This window comes from Cyphomyrmex costatus, unplaced genomic scaffold, assembly GCF_001594065.2.
Source record: "Cyphomyrmex costatus isolate MS0001 unplaced genomic scaffold, Ccosl1.0 scaffold502, whole genome shotgun sequence".
NCBI classification, from domain to species: domain Eukaryota; kingdom Metazoa; phylum Arthropoda; class Insecta; order Hymenoptera; family Formicidae; genus Cyphomyrmex; species Cyphomyrmex costatus.
This window is the reverse complement of record NW_017279285.1, coordinates 928,876-951,811: the sequence shown is the minus strand read 5'-3', so window position 1 is coordinate 951,811 and position 22,936 is coordinate 928,876. Positions and strand designations below refer to the sequence as shown.

At 35.6% G+C, this 22,936-nt stretch overlaps 1 protein-coding gene across 1 annotated transcript in view; it reads right to left on the bottom strand.

Annotated features, from left to right (window-relative positions):
• Nucleotides 1–5,186: 5,186 nt before the first annotated feature.
• Nucleotides 5,187–22,936, bottom strand: part of dally (division abnormally delayed protein) — a 53,497-nt gene continuing 35,747 nt past the window's right edge. The window contains exons 6-8 of the mRNA XM_018545812.1: nt 10,413–10,557; nt 6,401–6,596; nt 5,187–5,293 (exon numbers count right to left, since the gene is read on the bottom strand). Coding sequence (XP_018401314.1) covers nt 5,187–5,293; nt 6,401–6,596; nt 10,413–10,557 — 448 coding nt within the window. The remainder of the gene's footprint in view (nt 5,294–6,400; nt 6,597–10,412; nt 10,558–22,936) is intronic.

Here is a 22,936-nt window from a genome sequence, read left to right as displayed (position 1 = left end):
CACACACACACACACACACACACACACGTACCGCGTGCTAGAAATATAGGTATAGCGAAAAAGCGCCCGGTTACGCACCCTTATTCGAGGGTGGCCGTTTTGACTGGTCCTCCTCTCATTGACGAGGAACAGACGACGCGACGCTACGGCCAGGGATATTCAGAAAGGCACTCGGCACCCCTCCACAAAGATCCGGAAATCAAATGTACAAAACGAATACGGCGTCGCCGGAGCGTCGCGAGTCGTGCGGCCACCGTCCGGAGAAAACAACAGCTCCGTCTCCCGTTGTTGCTTAGCTACCATATTTACTTTCCTACTACAATAATATGAGGTCGCGATCGGAACGATAATGAGACGCGAAAAAAATATGCGACATCGTAAGATTTTTCATTCGGTTGAGGGAATTTATTTCCAACTCTCTCCGTATTAAGAATAAATTCCTCCACTTTCTTTTGAAGATAATTTTATCGTATGTATATTTTTGTAAAACAATTGAGTTTTAATTAAAATCGTTGATAAGATTACTATTCAGCACATAATATTATGTCGTACAAAAATAATTATCATGACATTATTTAACACAATTGAATTTTAATCGTATTAAAATCGTCGGCAATGTAAGATCACTGTTCACCACATAATATACATATACCTATAAATGTCATATAAAAATAACCACTTTCAGGTAATATTACAGATAACGCCACTGGAAAATGTCACGGTGTCGCAATTATCTCGAAGTCTGGATCGTCCCGATTGACCTAAAAAGCAAATCGCCAGATTCGAGTGTAATATGTATGCTTCTCATCATGAGAACGTCAGTTTTTCGGAAATTTCCAGCACGGTGGAAACTGGTCATTTTCGTTTAATTAAGTTAATGTGCGGGTTTTTGCGCGAAATCAATAGAATAATATCTTTAATTTTAATCAGCACGTGTAATATTATCAAATCGTTTCAAATCTCGAAGTAGGGTATCAAAAAAGGTTTCCCGTTAGTCATGGAACGCTTTGGATGCTTAAAGCAGCATCGAAGATACAACATCGGTATTCTTGCGTTACCAAATCGCGACCGTGGATCACAGGCGATAATTTCAACTTGAAACAACCGCCAAATTAATCTCGCAGAAAATATATAATAAAAAATATATAACAAAAATCCGCGAAGGAAGAGCGGCGTGAGATCTGACTCTTAAATTCGTACAAACGTTATAGTATCTATATAGATAAATTTAATATCTCGCGCTGTTGTGATTGTGCGATGCAATATCGTGATTGAAAGTTGCGATAAACCGGCTCTTGTTAATTACGATTAATTCGTGCGTCAAAATTGTTCGTCAACAGGAGCAGAGGTGGATAAATCGATTTGGCACATTGTTTACTTTTACAGTTAACCAACACGTGAAAAGATCGCGAAATATACACATTTCAACGATGAAAAAAATTGTCGGGTTTAAGTATTGATCGAGCTCTATTATATCAGCACCGAATATTAATAGACTTCTTTTGAGAATACCTCACATGCAGATATAAATGCTTTTGATGAATTAATATGCTCGCTATTGTTACGACAAGTGACAATCAATTTACAGTCAATATTTCTATTCTACTTTGTTCTCTCAGACTTTTAGAATTAATTTCACTCTTAAAAATTGAAAATTAAGCCTTTTCCAAGACTGGCTTCATTTTCACTCTTTAGAGTAAGATTTCAAAAAATTTAGAGAGTATAAATTATCGTTGTCGCGAAGCAAGATCTACAAAAACCTGTACTTGATTAAGTTTTCATTGCGAGCTAGAAATACTGATTTATGATTGAAAAATTTCTTTCCAGCTCGCGAGAGCGCAATCAATAAAAAGAAGTACTATTAATAAAAAATGGATGGATATATAATATTTCAGCGAATGCGTGTGTGATCCACGATCGACGATCCAATCTAGACTGGATGTAAAATGGCATGCTTACGTATTTTAGAATTCACGGCGATCGCGATCCAATCTACTCGAGGACGCTTCGGTGGGAGAGCGAATTTCGAGAGCGTTTCCCTCTCCTTCTTCAATTTGGCAAATTTGTCTGATGCGTTAAGAAGGCCCCTTTTTCTACGAAGGTAAATGTGAACGATTGATCACAGATCACAGTATACGCACAGGCGCGAAGAGAAAACGTGTCGCACGCTGAGTACACCCGGTACTCAAGGATCGCGTTCGCACCGAACAGTAAACTGCGTCGTCCCGAGTAAATCAGCTCTCGATCACGTACGTACAACGTTGGCAGTTAACTTTCATATGCATGTGTATAATATATATGTATATACGTCATATAAATACATATATTTATATGAAATATATATATTACACATACAAAATGGCACACAAAAAATGTCATTCTATATAATTATCCAATTTTCCAGGCTGTAATAATTAATTCCATACCAGTTCTCTGTACCAATTTTGACAGAAATAAATGTGTCATATTTACGATAGGTGAGTCATTACCTCTCAAAAATCAAGGCAGTACATATATTAAGGTTATTTATTGACTCATCCACATATAGAGCAGATGGTATGACATTTCGTGCGCCACTTTATATACCTACCTACCTACATACATACATACATACATATGTATATTATATGTATATATATAGATCTAGACATATATATGGCATGTACGTCATCAACGACGGGCGATTATGGGTTCCCCTCGTAGTTTTCAATAATAATCTGCAATATATCGACGTCTGCTGTAGACGAGGCGACGTCGCCGAGAAAGACACTTTTTCCTGCTTTGTGTAAAAAAGAAAAGAAAGAAAAAACGGCACGCGAGACATATGAGGCACACTAAAGCGGCTGTTGCTTGGTTGGCGCGTGCTTTCGCGGCCGATTGACTCGAGAATAACGATATCCTTATGACTTTTGCAAGTCGTAGGAAGTGAAGGTAAAATACTTTCGTTTCCATGAACATACTCTCATCTGGCATTCGGCACCGGCAACGTAACGGCGCGAGATCGAATCCGGTTCATAATTCAGCAGAGCAACCAGACTTTACAAAAGGCAAGTTTCTAAAAAAAAAGAAATAAATAAATAAAAAAGATCTCTTATCTTATAAATATAGCCGAATAATCGTAAAATTGAACAAAAAAGAAACAAGATAAATTAGATTTCAGACGTATTGCGGACGCCTTTGTGGCACTTTCAAACGCGTGATCTTTCTTACACGCACTCTATTCTTGTAATTAAAAGAAAAATTTATTTCAAATATAAAGTAAATAATACCTTTCCGCATTAAACTAACATGATTGGTCATTCTGTATCTGACGAATCGAGCAACATTTAGTGCTTAATGCTGTCTTATATAAAAGCGAAAATGCGGGGTTTTTTCACCACATGGGAGGAACGATTTTGCTGAAAAATCTAAAATTTTGCCAGATCTGAAAATAATTCTGTTGGAGAGAGCATCAAAATAGTTTTGTTAGAAACTCAAGCTAGAATATCAAAATTTTATGCATTGCTTATCATTTTTTAGTTTCCAACATAATTATTTTGATGGTTCAACAAAATTACTTTCAGATATGTACCCAGCAAAATGTTTGTAAATTTTTCAGCAAAATCATTCTTTCTGTGCAGAGTTTATCTAATCAGAATTATCAGCGCAATAGCAATTCTCTCTTTCTTTCCCTCTATGAATCCTCTCCGCAATCACAGTCTTTTTCTAGGCGCTTCCCCAGTGAATCGTTCGTTTTATAATTCAAAACTAACAAAATATACACCCGATATAACAAAGAGGAGATGACGCTCCTCGAAGCCATTCCTCAGAGTCGCGCGCGACACACTTTTCCCCTCTCGCGAAAGACAAACGGAGTCGGACAACGGACTCGTCGACCTTCGGATCGGAAGTTTTGTCCTCCCTGGAGCAGGCGATCGATGTTGGCTGCGGCGACACCATCCTGCATTCTTATGTAATACTAACACTCGGAGCGAGTACGCTCCGTTTGACAGAAACTTTTCGCTCTCTTAGGCCTTATACATTTCCACTTGAATCTCACATGAAGCCAGTCGGGTGAGATAACGGGTGTACTTGGCATTTCTAAACGGATATGTCTCTATACGATACCCTTTTGACTAACAACTTATTTATATCGCGCGCGATTCGCAGTTTTAATAATTTCTCTCGCCGCATTTTTGAGCAAAGTTAATCCAATATGTCTCACTAATAATTTCATCTTCGCGAAAATAAAAATTGTGACTTTCGAAAATTTACTAAAAGAAAATATATAACATGCACACACAGAATACTGACCTGCGTTCCTTTAGGCCTCGGTTCTGGTGGCGATAACACAGTAATTTTATTATAATATTCGTAGCGAGATTTATAATATTCTTCTCGATCTTCTCGATCAGAACAGTCAATAATTGTCTCTTTAAACAAAAAGCATAAATGCGCGCTGCGCATCTCGTAAAAATTACAAAACATAATAAAATCTTCCCTTTCCTGAATGTAACTTTTGAGAGGAGTCACACATTTGCATTTTAAAAGCGTTAATTTCGCGTTCTACCGAGGTAAGCATCACGCGCTGTAGTTCCGCGATGTATCGATATTTGTGTATACGAAAAATAAAAAAAAAATCCTAACATTTCTATCGAAAAACTGCACCTGGAAAACATCGTGAGATTTATCATCTCGTTTTACAAACGCGACGTCTCAGACTCGGCTCGCCCATCACTTCTTTCCATTTTGCCGTACACTCTTTTCTCTCTTTCCCTTTCTCCCCATCGTATACTTTTACAAACCGCCCCTCTCTCTCACACACACACATGCACACATATGCACACATACACGCTCCCCGCATACCGATATATATCACTGAGAACCGCGGCGTCCTTCCAGCGGGATCGCGGCAGGAACAGTTCGCTTCGCTGCCCAACACGCCATCGATAAATTATTATCAACGGCATCGCTTGTACGCGATTCCGGCAGGCGGAAGCTCACCCGTGAATCTCCTTACGGGTCTGCTCATCGGCATTCACGCGCGCCGGAAGAATCCCGTGTGAAAAGCGGATAGGATCAGACCTGTTAACAATCCTTCGATCGCGAATAGAAACTAGTTTAACTCTCCTTATCTACGCCTTGTCTACGTTGGCCGTGAATCGCAATCGAAATCATACCCTCGTGTATCTCGACGATGTGGCCGATTAAGCGATAAGCGATGCACATACGATTACGAGGGCCACGGATGATAACAAGATTGTTGACGATCCAGCGTGGAGCGGACCGTTCGGATGAGTCTTCATCGACGGGTCTGAAACGAAGAATGCAAATTCATTTCTTTGGTATATCAAGTTTCCTTTCTCGTTTTAATGAAACGAACATTCCTCGTAATTGTAATTAGAATACGAAAAGCGGTCTTATTTACATTGGTGTTTGTGACTATATAATTGTATGGTAAAATGTTATAATTACTCATATACAATTAAATTTTGCAGTTATTACTGCTATAATGTTAATAATTATTATTATATTTATAGTTCTATATACAAAAAGTATATATAGTTTGTCCTAATAATTTATAATCATCTTCGAGGTCGCCTATATATTGTACATAAAAAATATCATTCTACTGCTAAGAAACGTGATTACACAGTTTATATTTTTTTCTTTTAAATAACGGTTATTTTTAACAAAGAATATTTTCTCGATAATAGTGTTAAAATATACTTATTACAAATTTTAGAGAAAATTATCTTAATATCATTTATTATCTCGAAACAAGGATTTATTTTCTCTTATGAAGAATATTATAAAATTTTATCCAAGAAATGACTTTATACAATGAAAGCAAATCGAAATAACTAAAATGTGGAGTTTCCAACCATAATTATTTTAGCATGCAACTATAGTACACAAATACCAAACACTTTTCTTTCAGTACGTTATTTTAAAATTGCTGCTGCCTTTTCATTCCTCGCATCGCTAATTTTTATTTCCTGTGCTTCTCGTTGTTAATCCGAATTCTCCTTTATTATTGGAATCCCTCTTGTTAAAATGTGCTTTTAGATAATATTTAATGTGCACCGCACGCGGAATATGGAATTGCGCATTACCAGAATACTTATTTTGCAGCTGCAATTGCCTTTACGTTCGGTAATTAAATCAGACTAATTCCCATTATGCTCTTTCATCAGAAAAAAAACTTCTCTATTTTGTCGGGGCGTATCCACGAATAATGCGCTATTTGATACGTGCTTTAGAACCCTGGTTGAGAACGAAGTCCTATCGCTAATAATGACACTCGATACGCGCCGTACACAGGATTCATCTGACAATGAAGTTTCCACCGGGAATGCACCGGCTGGTATTATCAAAATGCAAATCAATGCGGACGTACACGACCCGTAGGATACGATACCTATCGTAGTGGGACCCATTCCAGAGCCGGAGGCCTCGTCGTCATCATCGCGGTCGTGGCCGTCTTCGTCATCATCGATCTCGCCGTTACCGTGCTGCCTCCAGACCGGGCTGTCCCCGCTTCCGGAGCCGTCCAAGGCCTCGTCGGCCAGAAAGGCATCCGGTCCGATGTCGGACGACAATTGGGACTGCACCAACTATTACGAAAACACACAGAATCATCATCGCATTTAATATAATTCGAAAGAGAGAAACAGTACCGGTACACTATTATAAGTTATTTAAATATTTCAGACTAATATATTATTTTTATAAAGATGCGCCCATATTCTATTCTTCTAATTATTTATTCTATTGTTAATAAATCATTGCATTGATAAAAAAGACGTAACTGAAAATTAGCAATTTTCTTTGGAGCATTATTAACTCATAACTGAAACATATGAATCCTGGCGATTCTGGGGAGATACATCTCATTTTTAAATAATGTAATAATGTGGAATAATCTATGTTTCACAGTTCTTATTTTTCAGTTTTATTTTATTCATGTGGGCTAATTAGTATCGCTGAGAGACAAATTTTTGATATTTCTATGGGTGTACAACTTTGCTCTCGCCGTTTTTACAGGTATAAATTTATACCTGTAAAAACGGCGGGAGCAAAGTTGTACACCATAATATGATGAGGATTTTCAAAATTCGAATACAATCCTAGTATTCGAAATATAATGTTTCGTTTTTATGTTGTTTTTTTTATAATACATTAGTCTCTGGGTCGATTTCCATTCATTATCTCAAAAAATGCTATTTTTTTTATTTTTGTCATTTTTCTATCAACGCGACGCAATAGTATATACCTATTATATTGTTAGAAATAAGACGCTCTGACGAGATTAATTGTTAACAATCGTCGCTCAGTGAAATACCGCTCGTTATGCGAGAGCAAGGTGGCTACAAATTACAACTTGAGTACAAGCGTAATTGAAATCGCCGACTAAGTGTGGGGATAACGCATAATTTTCCGAAATTAATGGCTATTATATGCCAGAGTCTCGTTGGAAAAGTCGCGGACGCACGCTCGGCAACCGCCGCGTGATCGCGAGGAGATGATAGGGATTAGCTTTGTCATTGGTAAGTCATTAAGTTGTCCCATTTACCCAAAGATCTCAATTAACCCACTTGACCCAGCTAGATGTAAGCAGTGTTCAATTAATCGTCAACACTCTTCGTTCTAACCTAGTCACTTCGCGTGAATATAACAGATATAAATTTATATTCTGCTAAAATCAGACACGAACAGGCAGCCTTTAATCTCGCTCTTCCTCGAACACCTCGTGATCATTACTTGATGTTTACACCTGCCAATAATACCTCGCGTCCTATTATTCACTGATTTCGCGACCTGCTGCATATATCACGCCGTCTGATCGTGCGATCATGTCATACGAGTACACACACATGGAAAGAACGATTTTGCTAAAGAGTATCTTAAAAAATTTACTCTTTAAAACACTTTTAGAATGAATCACATTCTGAAGAGTGATTTTACTTTCAAAAATTGAAAACTGAGCCACTCTTTTTTAAGACTGGCTCGATTTTTACTTTTTAGGGTGAAATTTCACTCCAAAGAATTTATTTAGAGTAAATAGATATAGATCTGAAAATAATGTTATTAGAGATCGTCAAAATATTTTAATTATTTAAAAAACTCAAGTACGATGAAAAATGCTGCAAAAAAACTTTAACATTGTAATAATCAGTTTGTGTGTTCTACATAACTATATTTTGATAGTTCAACAAAATTTATTTTCAGATCTGTTTCTAGTTAAATTTTTCAATACTTTAGCAAAACCATTTTTTTTTTCGTGCATATACATGGTGTATATTTGAACAATCCGTTCGCAATCCGGGGAATCCCGAGTGAATTTTTCGTCGACGAAGATCTCGTTTCGCGTTACGGAATTGCATGACGCAAATTAACGAAGTTATTTGGATGAACCGTTTATCAGAGATAGTACAACGAACGGCAAATCGATCATGAACACCGTGTATACATGCGTATACATACGCGTGTCTCACGATATTCCAATCAGAAGTAAACGGTCTGATTCCTCGCACGTGAATTAACATGCGTATAGGTACTATGCGTGTGCCCCACACCCGACGGTTGCCAACTTTAATGGCGCCGCAGACACCACGAAAGAATACAATAAAAAACGAAGACGACGAACCGTAATTAAACTTGTTTAAAAATTGGGAAATTTATTTACTCAAAAATCTATCTTCAATTCCGCGATTTATATAGAAATATAAATCTCCCGAAATTTTTATAATTTTATAGCCTCTTAAACCAAAAGTATAAATCATTCACACAAATTGACGTAATCATTCTCTACCTAATAAAAAATTAATTAAATGACAATTTTATTGAAAAATTTAATATTTATACTAATTTTAATATTAAAATTGTGTTAGTTTTCTTTAGGTTTTATTACAATCTTTTCCATGAAGATGCAACAAACAATAGAGTTTTATCTTACAATCAAGGCTGTATAAAATTACAGTTTATATGTTTATAAATTATATAGTTTATTAACTTTATATATAGTCGCAAGTCTAAAGTTGGAAATGTAATAACTATCACTCTTAGAAGACCTGGTTTCACCGATGCAAGAATAACTTTAATTACTTACTATTTATTTTGTCTAAGTCTAAACTAAAAAAAGATAAAGAGTAAATTAAATCGTGATTAATGTCCGTATTCATAGTTAAACCCTGTACTTAAAGCTTCTTTAAATTTATTTTTAGATACTCAGTAGCCAATGAAATAATTCGTACAGCATATAAAGATAAATTTAAGAAAGCCTTAAATATAAGGTCCGACTATGAATACGAGTACAAATTGTATATAGGTATATCGTTAGACTTGGACTTTAGAGGTAGGTATAATTGCAATCCAAGTGTGCAAAAAAAAAGTGACATTAATATGTATAAGTAATCTAGTTTTTTTCGTGTAAAAATGATACTATACGTTAAAATGGGTAAATTCATTTTTTAAATACAGTATAGTGTCATTTTCACATAATAGAGAAAAGTAATCACACACATATTGAAGTCACTTTTTGCACACTTAGATTTTTAGTGTATAGGCGCGATGGTTATGAATCAGATGCGTAATCATTTTTTTTGTTTAGAAATAATCGAATTATAAAACGTACAAAATATTATCTCTATAACATAATTATTTCAGCAGTCGAACTCTCTCGGCATACATTTGTACTCTATTGAACGGGTTTGAGCACCCACGTGCCAGGTGAAATCTACGCAACGCGACACGTGCCTCGACACACCGTCTACGATCTGTACTCTATGAATAATTCTAGATAGACGAGAATTTATGATTCGTCTAGTACATTCGTCTGGCAGTTACGGGTCACCGGGCGGCCTTTCCGCACCAACAAGTTATCGCGATATCAGTTTACGAATCGCGACAAATCGCTTTAGATCTGAACCTATAATGCAAAACGAGAATAAAAATTTCGAATAAACCTATAACGAGATCACCATCTTTTAATTAAATTCCGAAATAGCAACAAAATAATTTTATATACTTTTATCATGATTTTTATATTATATATTGTGTAATAAAATTATGTATATAATGAAATATATATAATAATAAATAATAAATTAAACAAATTTATTATAAAATTATAATTATTAAATTATATATAAATATATTTAATTAATTATTATTAATTATATCTACATTACGATATTCGAATCTGCACATGTGCGAAAGAAATTTACCATTTTGTTATAAATCTCGGAAAACTTAACTTCTGTTCTTAAGCTTCAATTATCGTAAACTCCATTTCGACGAGAGTCGGACCGCCTGTTGTTCGTCGCACGGCATTTGAATTGACGAACGAATGAAAACTACGGCACGATTTAATCCGAGGGAGAGGAATCCACTTAAGACCTCGGCGACGAATTACGACTTCATGTACTCACCTGATTAATGTGTCTCAATTGATCAATGAGCGCGCTGGTGTTCGTATTGCCGGAGTAGCTGGTTGGCGTCGACGACATCGTTATCGTGAATTCAGGATTATATCTCTGAGCATTCAGACTGGAATCCACCACAGTTTTCGTATATCTGAAACAAAATTTAATAACGCGACTACAATGAATTTGGTCCAAATCGAGCCATACAATTAGCTGATAAATGAAATTATATATTTATAAAATTACAGAATCAATATAGTGTCAGACGTTTTAGAAGCATAGGTCCTTCTTCATTTATTCATTAAAGTAATGATCACAAATTTTAAAGGAAACGATTTTGACATCTTCTTTTCTTCAATCTTCTTATTTTCAGTGAATTTATTGGACGATATTATGTATGATATTATGTGTGATATGTTACATATTTAATAGTTTTACAGATTAAATGTTTCCAATTGTCAAAATTTAATAAGAAATGCGACTGTAATAAAATTAAATTAATTTCGTGAAACACATTGTATACAGATAAGCAGATAATTTTGTAAACAAAAGCTAAATGAAATCCACGCAATAAGATATTGAAACATCTATAATCTTTATATTATGACAGAAACTTAAACGTATAATTTAAAACTGAATGTAGAATTACGAATGTATTAGGCGTAAAAATAACTAAAATTGAAAATTTATACTTTTCGTATAAAAAGAAATATATATATATATTATATATATATGAGATAGTTTAATAAGAGAGAGAGATTCATATTTATATTTTACAATACAAATTTATAGTTCGAATAAAAATTTTCTTTTTCTTTAATTTTATATTTAATGTATCTTATTTAATAATTTTTTAAAAACTTGTGTTTGTATTATTGTGAAATAATTTTGATCCAAGTTCTAAAATGCTGCCAAATTTTTACTTTTAAATATAATATAAAAAAATGTTTTTATAATCTTTTCATTTAGCTTCAATTCATAAAAAATATTTAATGTAATGCATTTTTAACATTTAGAAAAAAAATTAGAAGAAAAGAAAAGAAATTATGAAATGATATGATAATCTCATATCGAACTGTTACATTGCGCTTGTGATTCAAGTAAACCGGAAATAAATATCTATATAATCATATATCAAATATATGTATATAAAAAAAAATATATATATACACCATATATATATCTTCACGAATAGTCTAGAAATCGACGATACTTCGCTGGGGTTTTACTGTTTATACAGACTTGGTTGTGAAAGCACGAATACGCGTCGTAGCGTTTAAACACAATAATCGGAGAGTTATGAATAGAATACACCGAGTAGCATTTCTTCCGCGAGCACAATACGAGTCTGATTGCGTAAATCGCAAGTGTTAAGTTATCGTGCCCGGCTTCTATCTTCCCGTATTAACGATATAAGCTCTCGCCTTGCTGCCAATACGCTCCAACGTGCCATCGAAATGAATCTGTTAACCAGGCAGGTGGATAGGCTACTGCATATATTCATTAGAATCTTAATGAGGCACGATATCAGCCATACTTGGAATAACTAAATTTATACGGCTGAGAAATGTAAACTGAGAGTAATGTTTGAAACAAAAACTTTCTTATTTTTTCATTCAAAATTTGGGCTGTTCTAATCAAAATTTGATTAATATATTATAACATTTATTTTAGAACAACACAGTTTTTATTATTTTAATTAAAATTGTTCTAATCAAAATTTGATTATTCTAACTAAATTTTAATTAAAACGACAATTTTTATAAACGGTAAAAGTAAAAAAGTTTTTATTAATCATATAAAATAAATAGTTGTATACCAACACATTTCTATCAGTATATAGACTAAAGGTCTCGTTCGTTGATTCGTTTCCTTTTCTCGCTGAATTTCGGAAAACAATCTCCCTACAAAAAATACTAAATTAAAAATCGATTTTCGCACACCGTAATCTCGGCGCGAAAATTCCCATCCAGCTTTGTTTGATGTTTCGTAGAAATACGAAGCGAAACTCAATCCCGCACACGCGTCTACCACGCATTCATCCGAGCGCGCGGTTATCTTCCGCGCTTCTATCTGCTGCGGGGTGCTGACCGACAAAAGAGACAAATCGCTTCGTGCCGCTTCGCGGAATATCGCCTTCCGCTTTTCGATCGCCACGCGATTAAGCGCCTGCGATTCAATGAACCGGGAACAAATATATCCGCGAATAGTCCAGAAGTCGACGATACTTCGCCGAGACTTTATAAAGAGCGGCCGTTACTTATATTACATTGTTCTCGCTTTTCCTCTATATTATTGCAACGAATATATAACGGTCATAAAGTATGCGTAATGAAACATCGTATCTAGAAACCGTATCTTACAGATAATATTAGGTAAGTAAAATCATCAACTATATCTCAAATTTTAAGGTGACAATTCGCCGTAATTTATTAATTATCATAATAATAATAATATCGCGTGAAATTATCGTTATTAAAAATGACAACTGTTATAGCGTTTTATTTATACTCTTGCAATTTTTACATTACTTATCGTTAGCATTTATATAAATTTTTAATTAATTTACCGTAATTTATTAATCCACAAAATTATCATAATTATATAATTTTGCTGAAGTGTCTAAAAATTTTAAAAATACAGATTTGTAAATAATTTTATTAAAATAATTATGTCGTAGGACGATCAAGTTAATTTTCACAGAATGCTAAAACTTTTTGTAATATTACTCATGTAAGTTGCCTACATAATTATTTATAATTTTATATATAATTATTATTAATAATTACATAAAATTATTATCACTAAATTTTATATGTATTTCTAATTTTTCTCCTTATTCATATTCAAGACCTAAATTTCTTGGTTTGATCTACTACATTTTTTCACTATTATTCCCACTATTCATATGAAAAATATTACATCGCCAAACAGGCGTACCGAAGTATCTAACGTGGTTCGAATGGCTCGATAGCGAATTGAAATATCGCCAAAGTCGTGGAGCCGACTCTTCTTCTCGGTGCTTCTGAATGCCGACCATTCACGAAACGACCTCCTTCGAGAGAGATCGTCCTTCACCCTCCTCTTCATCCCTTTTCGCCTCGCGCACATGTCGCGCTTCTCAGTTTTCCCGCACTACCCAGCATCTTCCAGCGATTTTCCCGCGAACTTTCTTCCGCTCTTTTTCCGCTAAATCGCACCTTGCGGCATCTATCTCAAGTCATATCTTCTTTTAAAGCACTACATAACGTGCGTAAAGTTTCCTTTACGAACTCTCTCGCCGGTTCGCGAATTTTGATACGCCAAACTTGAGGATTATAATTTTATGGTTCTTTTAATCCTTTAATGCCACACTGTACTACTGTTTTGTTATGCAACTCATCGTATATGGCATACTTAACTTTAATTGCTTATAACTTTCATAAAAATAAACATATTGTTACTAAATTAAAACGCCATACATTAAGAAGGATAAATCGAGACATTATAAATATATCTATAAGTTCACAGTTTTCACTGCTGATAATAATTTAAAAAATGGGACTAAAACATTTGAAGAGATTCGTATTAATATGTACTATTAATTACATAATTTTTTAATATTAATTATTAATGATTTTGGAATAAGCACTAATTATATAGTAACATTGATTCTTAATTGCTCGTTTTTACATTTATTTTTTCTAAGTTTTCAAAATTTATATTCAATAAAAACAATTTATATATGACATATAAGCATCCAGAGTTCACTTTTATAAGTACTTGGAATTCTTTGATTTATATTCTTTAGAGCCTAATTACATTCACTTTGATCAAGAAATACAAAGGCATCAAGCAAATGTATGTATACCTTTATATTAGTAAAAAAATTATAAGTAATAAAATAAGCACACAGAAGTTCTGGAAGATTATTTTTTGAAATAAAAAGCCAGGTATGCCATATCGAGAATGGCATTGAAGAGTTAAAATTATTAGTACACATATTTATTGTTAGGAGAGCTAGAGAAAAAGTAAGAGCCGAGATATAGCGTTTTACTTTCTTTCGCACCCCACCTGTCGCTCCTTTCTCCTTTCTCCGCTTGAGTACCTCTTCATCCCTAACACGAGTACAATCTGCACGATCTCGACAGTGAGGGAAACGAAGACCGGGTGAAACGAGCCGACAAAGACTGATTCTGCGGCGATCGAACGCGAAAACTGTCCGGACGAAAACGACACGTTTCCACCTCGTTGCGTGTTATCACAGCGCAATACAGAGTATTTGATCAATGGTGTTGCAACCAAAGGAGAGATAAAACAAAAAGTAAAGCAAACGTAATTCCTCATCCCCTGCGTGCGAGTATATTATATTTCGGTCCGCGAGCTTGTTTCTCCTCGAGAACAGTTTTGTTCGTTCGGTAACTCGACGGACGCGATCGACGCTTCTGTAATTAAAGCCCGGGTTAAATTTCCGTTTAAGTAAAGTTCGCTCGAAACTGAATAAAGGATAGAGGTAAATTCGTGTAAGGTTTGACTTTCCAGTAGCTCGCAAGCGCTTTTTTGACCTCGCCTGACTCTCGCCTCGCGAAGGTATGCCCGTTGCAAATTGGTCAAAGAATCCGCGAATAAAAGAAGGACGTGGCGGATGTGGGGGCCTTTATATCGCATATAAGTGGTGCATGTATGAGCATCATCGATCTCTAACGTCGGGAAATGGAACGTGCTTTGGGGCAGATTAATATTTCAATGCCGAGAAAGAGCGCCATGAGATGCCGCCATTATTCCGTGGATTCCGAAAGCAAGGAGATACCCGTATCATCTCGTGCGCGAAATAGGACATTGGTCTGGTTTCCGACCTAAATACGAAAGTTGTATCCTCCTGGGCCACGTTTTGTCATTTCGAAGAAGACGATGGCTCGACGTTGTGTCTTAAATAATACGGAGCTTTCCTTTACATTATTCGTACACTTGGATGCAATAAAGATATAAACGAGTTTGGTGGTTTTTAGTAGAAAAAATTTTGACCGCAATATAAAATATGAAACTACAATACGTGCGTATATGCTTTCGAATGGTAATTATGGTTGCAACTGTATGTCTTATATAGAACAGTTATGAATCACAAAGTTAATTAAAGCGTATAATTGACTAACTGATATTTAATATGCAATATGGAAAAAAATTGCATGTAAAATTATAATTACAGTGAGTAATTTTGGAATCCATTATTAAGGTGTATATTTGCAGACACCTGCGAAGTTACAATTTATTAATAAAATTATTCTTTCAAGGTTTTAAGATATTTATTAGTACCATTATTAATCGACGATTAATCTGATTTAAGATAATAATATTTCAGTTTTAGTTTGCAAATTTCAAGTCCGACAAACCGAATTGGCGCAGAGTTTATAACTTATTTATAACATTTGTAATATACCTAATACTAAAAATGTATTTGTAAAAAATTTACATATGAATATTATTAAGTACATTCGCTTCGACTAAAAATAGGATTATTATAATAATATATATTAGTCTCTTAATTTATTTACTTTTCTCTCTCTCTCTCTCTCTCTTTCTACATAAGTAAATTCACAAATAAAGTGAAATTTAGAAAAATGTACATATCAATTCACCAATGAATTATGTACAATTTTCTTAAGTTTATTGTGATATGTACAAATATAAAAATAAAAATAAAATATATCTATTGATATTATGTTATACATATTGATATTGTAATTTTCCATATACATATAATATATTATAGAACTATATATGTTATTTATATACATGATTAGAGATAAAGTATCACTAATTTTTGTAAAAACGCACAATTTTATATATTTTTATTATAAATTGTATGATTTTTACGTGTGTCATTTACGTATTTTAACGACATACTTTTTTACAGTGTATCTCGGAGAAAAATGGTCAGCGAATTTTTTTTAGAAAGTCGATATAGAATCTATTTATATATATAAATAACGTTGGAATTTAGAGTAACGATGGCTGTCCTCATTGCATTGCGCTTGTGTCGAGAAATCCGACAACGCGATCGAAATAGCCATTTTAGAGAAGACATCCAATCACAAGATGAAATTGCTGTATCAAGGAGCAGCTTCGTTTTAGAATCGCTTTAATCAAAGTTATTTCGCTGCGAGGAGAGACGCTTTTATAATTGAGCGAATGAACGACAAGAAGTTCGCTCGATTATCGCGGCGGTTCGTTGATCACATTGAAGCGCTAAACGCAACTAAATTAATCGCGGCTAGTCTCCTTAATGGCCGGATACAGCGCGTTCTCACGATTGTTAGAAGATACCACTGTTCGTCCGTCCTGGAGAAGAACGACAATTCGGCAGGAACAAAAACCGGACGTCGCGTCGCGTTGCGGCTGAGAGAACAATGATTATTATTTAGAGCTTAACAAACGCCTCTCGTTGACAAAAAAAAATTAATTTCAAAATTGCAATTTTATGCGGTCAGTTTCCTATTGAATTTATCAAATTTGCATCACGACTGTGATTCTAACAAAGTTAAAATTCAAAGCAATAATTTAATTCAATTTTAATCTATGTGACTTATAAATCATTTAAAGTTATACAGACAGACTTTATCAAATTTTGTATATAATGCATACATTCGATAATATAAATATAAATGTATATTGAAAAAAGAGTCTGACAAAATAGCTATTAAATTTTTTATTTAAAATAATTTCAATTTGGTAATACACTTACTAAACATTAAAAAAAAAAATAAAGTTATACTTTTTTTTGGTCATATAACCGGATATTTTTTATTGAAATTATTTTACTCAATATATTTAGCTATTATCTTTTAGTTTAATAACATATAAATAATCGTTTATAAATCGCAAATGTTTCGAATCTTAATAGGATCATCCTTAGTGTGGAAAAATAAATGTTAATTAAATAAAAAGTAAAAATTAAATAAATTATATATAAAAAGATACTTATCTAATTGTTGTCCGTCAAGTAATGATCGCTGACGGACGATTAGATAGCACGTTTTTTTTATTTAAAAGTTTGACATTTGTATTTCTATAACATAATGAAAATAATCCCAAGAGTCGAAACATTTGCGACTTATATAAATATACATATATTATTAAGTTATTATACTTATATTTGTCATCGATATACTATGTGCAACAAAGTTTTACAAGTAGCATTATCATCCAGCTCGGTTTACGACTAGTCTTTCTATGATACTTTATACACTTTTTTGCCTTACGATTTAGCCTACTTATTTATTTTATATTTAATTTTAAGTTTTATTTAATTAATGTAATGTTAGGCCAATTTAAAAAATTGAATTTAAACGTTTTATTGAAAATAAAAATTATACATTTTTATTCTTTTCTATTGATCGTACTGCAAATCGACCAACATCGAGCGTGCGTTTATCTTCGAAGCCTGAGCTTAACGCTTACTTCTTAAAAGGCGCATTTTTATTAATACTCTCGCGACAAATGGGCTGAACCAGGCTCTCTATGAATGACTCGCTATTCACGTCGCTAGAACATTGATATTCCAGCAGATGCTATCTCTCGAAATGTCTCGATATATATATGCGGGCATCATTCAGTCGCGAATGTATTATTTATAACATATATCGTCTGCGCAATTCGTTCCCATTCGTACGACGTATCGGATAAGCGTATGCTAATATATCGTCCGCACTGTTCGACGTCAATCGAGCGTGTCGATGAAGCTGCAGCTAAATTAGAAGAATGATCGTACTGCGATACGCGGGATACGTTGATGACGCAGCGCGTATACTCATATTCTCTTTTATAAAGTCTCCTATTGTTATCTACACATTTATCTTTGATTTATGTATATTTGTGTTTCTTTTAGATTTATGTTAAAGAAAAATTGAGGATCATTTGCCGATGTTTGCCAACATAAAAAGCTTTAGCATTCTACAACTCACGACGCTAATGCGAAACTGTGTAAACGGAAACTTTATTTTGAAAAAGAAAGAAAATTGAGCTTTCGCGTAATTTTATCTGACGGTTATAATTGTGACTTAACAACTAATGGACCTCGGCTAACTCCTGAAATGTTCCACAAAATGAAATAAAAGTTTAAACACACCACTTTTCAGAACGCATCAGGGTTTCCGCTGCTCGTGCACTGCTCGATTTAATTACAGCAAGTTGCACAGAGAATATACGTTTTGATTCTTTTTTTTTCTCGTAAACGCTATACTCGGTCCTTTGTGCCGTAATTCGCATAACGCACGCTCCAATTATTCCCTAGGCATTCGCTTGTTTGTCAGTGATCTCGCCTCATGGCAGGACACGAAGTAGATCGATAAATATGCGCGTGAGCGCCCGGCGCATCGTCATCGCGTTACGCGTCGCGAAGGTGTCGGGATTCATGACGTCGCGACGTAAGCGACTCGTTACCATCGTCGTCGTTCCTCGTCGATGACCCGATGTCATCGTCGAGGAACTCAACTTTTCGAAGTAGGTACGTGATCGCCGGTGGCCGGTCGCGACGCGAAGCGCCTCTCCAGCCGTATCGGACACGGACGATATACGGTTTCAGCACGCGATTCAGGTATCAGGTTCCGCGGTTCATCACGACGATCGAACCGCGGAGTGCGTGTCACCGGATGAGATTAATCGGGATCATTCCTGCATTCCGAGCGAGCGCGATACGTCGACTGCGAGTATTAACGACGACATATTGAATTATCGATGACTGCCATTCAGTTATATTCCAACGTGGAACGTTATTTCGAAAGTAAATAAAACTGATCTGTCAATACTGCGTCGCGTTCATATTTTGAATAAACAAAATTACGGCGCGCTTTCGTAACGCGCAATTTCCGTTTTGCTTTAACTCCCCAGAGCCAAAATCTGTAATACAGTTACTGGCGCTGGATTTGTAAGATCTAGTTCATTTATGCTAATTAAAAAGCACTAATTAATTTTTCAAGAAATCAAAATGAACGCAGCTATGAAAAAGAATGAATGCTAAATTGTATTTTAATCAGAATAACCCAGTACATGTAACATAAAGGAAACTAATTTTCACATTTCCGACAAAGAGATTTGTAATTGAGTGAATTCACTAACCTAAGAAAAAAATACTTTAATATATGAAATATTATGTTTATTTCACTAAATAAATCCTTATTTAAAAAAAGAAATGGCGAAAGAACATTTTATTCTTAGCAATCTATTTTATTATTTATAATTAATAAGAAAAAATAAAATATATTTTACAGAAATGTATTTCACACTAAATCTTTTCCTGCGTATAAAAAGAATACCAAGTATGTTTTAATAAGAATAAATTTGCGGATGTAAATGAAGAAAATTGAATTGTTTCACATTTTTTCTGAAAAGACTTATAATTGAATGGATCATCTACAATTCTTATATTTCAGACTGATTTTAATTAGTAGAACCTTATAAAATGTCATAAGCCGAGAGGGCTCTATTAGAGCATCTTAAAATAAAAATAGACTACAAATATTTCTCTAAAATATTTCTCAGACTACGATTTGGCAATTGTACGATCGCCGTATCGTGATTGGTTGAAATAAAATCGAGGGCCGGGCAACCGTTACATTAATGGTAATCGTCAATTCGTAGTCCGATACAGGCATATAACGTTCGCGCGAGTTTCGAGACCGACGAGGATCAATTTCGCGAGATGGAAGTATGTATACGTCCGAGCGATCGGCTCGGGCGAGAGAAGTGGCGAGACGCGGCGAATAGCGAAGTGGCGAGAAAATAGCAGCGCAGATGATCTTGCGACATCATGACCTCGTGGCTGAGATGTTTGGCTACGTCGTCCGTTCGGCGATCGACGCATCTCGGTGGACCCGCCGCATTACGCACACACGTAAATTATGTATACGTGCGTAACGTAGGCGTGCATATTATCCACGTTTGTCCGCGTGTACGAGCGCATACATGTCGCACCCACACGCGCACCGTCAGGTACCGGGGCGACGCTGCGGCGCCCGTTTGCTCTCGTTGCCAGACTCTTTGGCGGCTTGGCGTCCCACAGGCTACGCGCTGCCATCTCCCCCCCCTCCCACCCCTCTCGCCACCTATCCCGCCGTCGCACTCTCTCTAAACGTCATCTTCCTCTTCCTCCGTAGTGTCTTCGATCTCTTTCGCCATTCCACGGCTTCGTCGTCGTCGTCGTCGTCTCCTCCTCCTACTCCTCTTCATGCCGTTACCAACGACGTCATCTTCGCCGATGTCCGAGAGTGGCATTGAAGAAGTCACGTCTTTCTTTTTTCAGACTCCTCGCCTCTTTCCCCGCATTGAAATCTTCTAGGCGAAGAGGCTATAGTCGTTATTGTCGATGCTAACTGCATCGTGTATTACAGAGACCGACATCGCTCGATAAAAACGTTATTCCGGATCGTGGTTGTGAGATATTTTAAACAGTTAAATAATATTCATATATTTTTAATGCCTTCATATGCCACACAATGTAATTCTGTCAATTAAATAAACAAATAACATCCCCCCATTATATTCATCGTACATATCGTATCCATTTTTAAATAGAATTCAGCAGGATGGCCAGATCCGTGACGAGCATCAGAGCGCGCGAGACCGGCGCGGGCGGAAAAGGTTCGGCCGTTTAATTAATTTAATTTACCTGCGCAATACCCAAAATTAATTAAATTCTCTATACCGTGTAACATAAATTATTTTCGGGAAACCAGCCGTCGTGAATGCTGCGTGAAAGACGCTTGCTTTTCAATCAACCCCGTAGAATCGAATTACCGGAGTTGGCGAGCGCGCTCAATCGAGGGAGCGCCAAGCGGTTTCACTTCCCGCACCGGATCGAATCGTGCGGAATCCTCGACGGCTTCCACGACGGATCGAATCTCATTTAGATTTCCACGGTGAGATACTATACTCGTACGCCGCCCGAGCCGAGAGAGAGCGGGAGAGACAGCTCTTCCGGTGGAAGCCGTGGCACGCGAACGGCGTGTGTGTATATTCGTATGCACGTGTGCGCGCGCGTCCGTGCATACGAGCGGTGACCGCGCGGGAACTCTCGTCGGCTCGAGTAAACCTGGATTTCAGGAGATTTAACGGCCGCGTCTGCCGGGAATACGTTATCGGCGGCTCCCGCACGGTTTTCGCGATGCGGGAGCTGCCGTAGTCCAGGAAGCACGAGCTGCCGTAAAATCGCATCCATGGTACATGCGGGATTCCGCTGCGTACCTCGCGCGTGACGTTTACATGGAACCCGCCCGGGCGGAATACAAAGAGAATAAGATACGCGTGAAGGGAACAATTGAAGAGCCTAGATAGTAGGAGGTCGCGCAACATTTTGCTGAAAACTTCATTTTCCGTCGCGGAAATGTTACATGTCGTAACCGGCAAGCCATCGAATTAATCATAGGCTTATACATATGTATACGTATACTACAATAGAAATGAGCGCTGTTACGTGCCACACACGTTTCTATTCTTAAATATTTTATAATTTTCGCGACAAAACAACCCTTGTAGAAATTTAATATTAGAGTACTGGCTAATTAATGACATACATATTTTTATTAAAAGTACTATCAATATTTACTTAAAGTATAGATACATAATAATGATTGATTAACCAATATTAAATTTCTATAGGAAATGCCTACCTTAATAAATAGTAATTATTTATCTATATGTTTATATCTACTCTAATAAAATATCCAAATAAACCTTGTCCTGCTATCTCTTTAGATCTTTACCTAATGATTTATTCACATTTGTCTAAGATACTTTCTCAAATTTCCGATCCCCACAATCAGTTATTAGTCTTACAAAAAGAACGATTTTGTTGAAACATAAAAATTTAACCAGATCTGAAAATAAATTTGTTGGACTGTCGGCATATCATATAGATCAAGTATAATAAGCAATGCTGCAAAAAGTTTTGACCTTTTAGCAACCAACTTGAGCGTTTTATATAATTTCGATATCCAACAAAGTTATTTTCAGACCCGTATCTAGTTAAATCAAAAGTTACATCGATCCTCACATTCTTCCGTTCTTTTTAAGAATCTCCATTAATCGATATTTTTAGTATTAGAACGCGTCACGTTATTGGCCATTGCTTAACTAAAATTCCTCTTCCAATTGAACAAAACAAGATTCCTCTCGATTTAGAGTAGTTTATTCTCAGCCGTCTCTTGCAGCAAACACAACCTTTACCTCGCACAACTCGTTCAAAATAAAGTTAGCGAAAAGACAGTTCTTACTTTCCTTTAAAACAGTACATTGCATCTTGTATTTAACAGCACTTCTATTGAGGACAACATTGGTACATGGAAATAACAATTTTGTGAAAAAATATGTAAAGATTTAACTAGTTACACAAAGATTTGAATTTTATTGAACGCTCAAGCTGGTTGCAAGAATATCAAAACTTTTTGCAGCATTGCTCATCATGTTCGAGCTGCATAATTATTTTAATGTAATAAAATTATCGAATAAAATTATTTTCAAATCTGTATTTATATATATAATTAAATTTAATTTTTTTA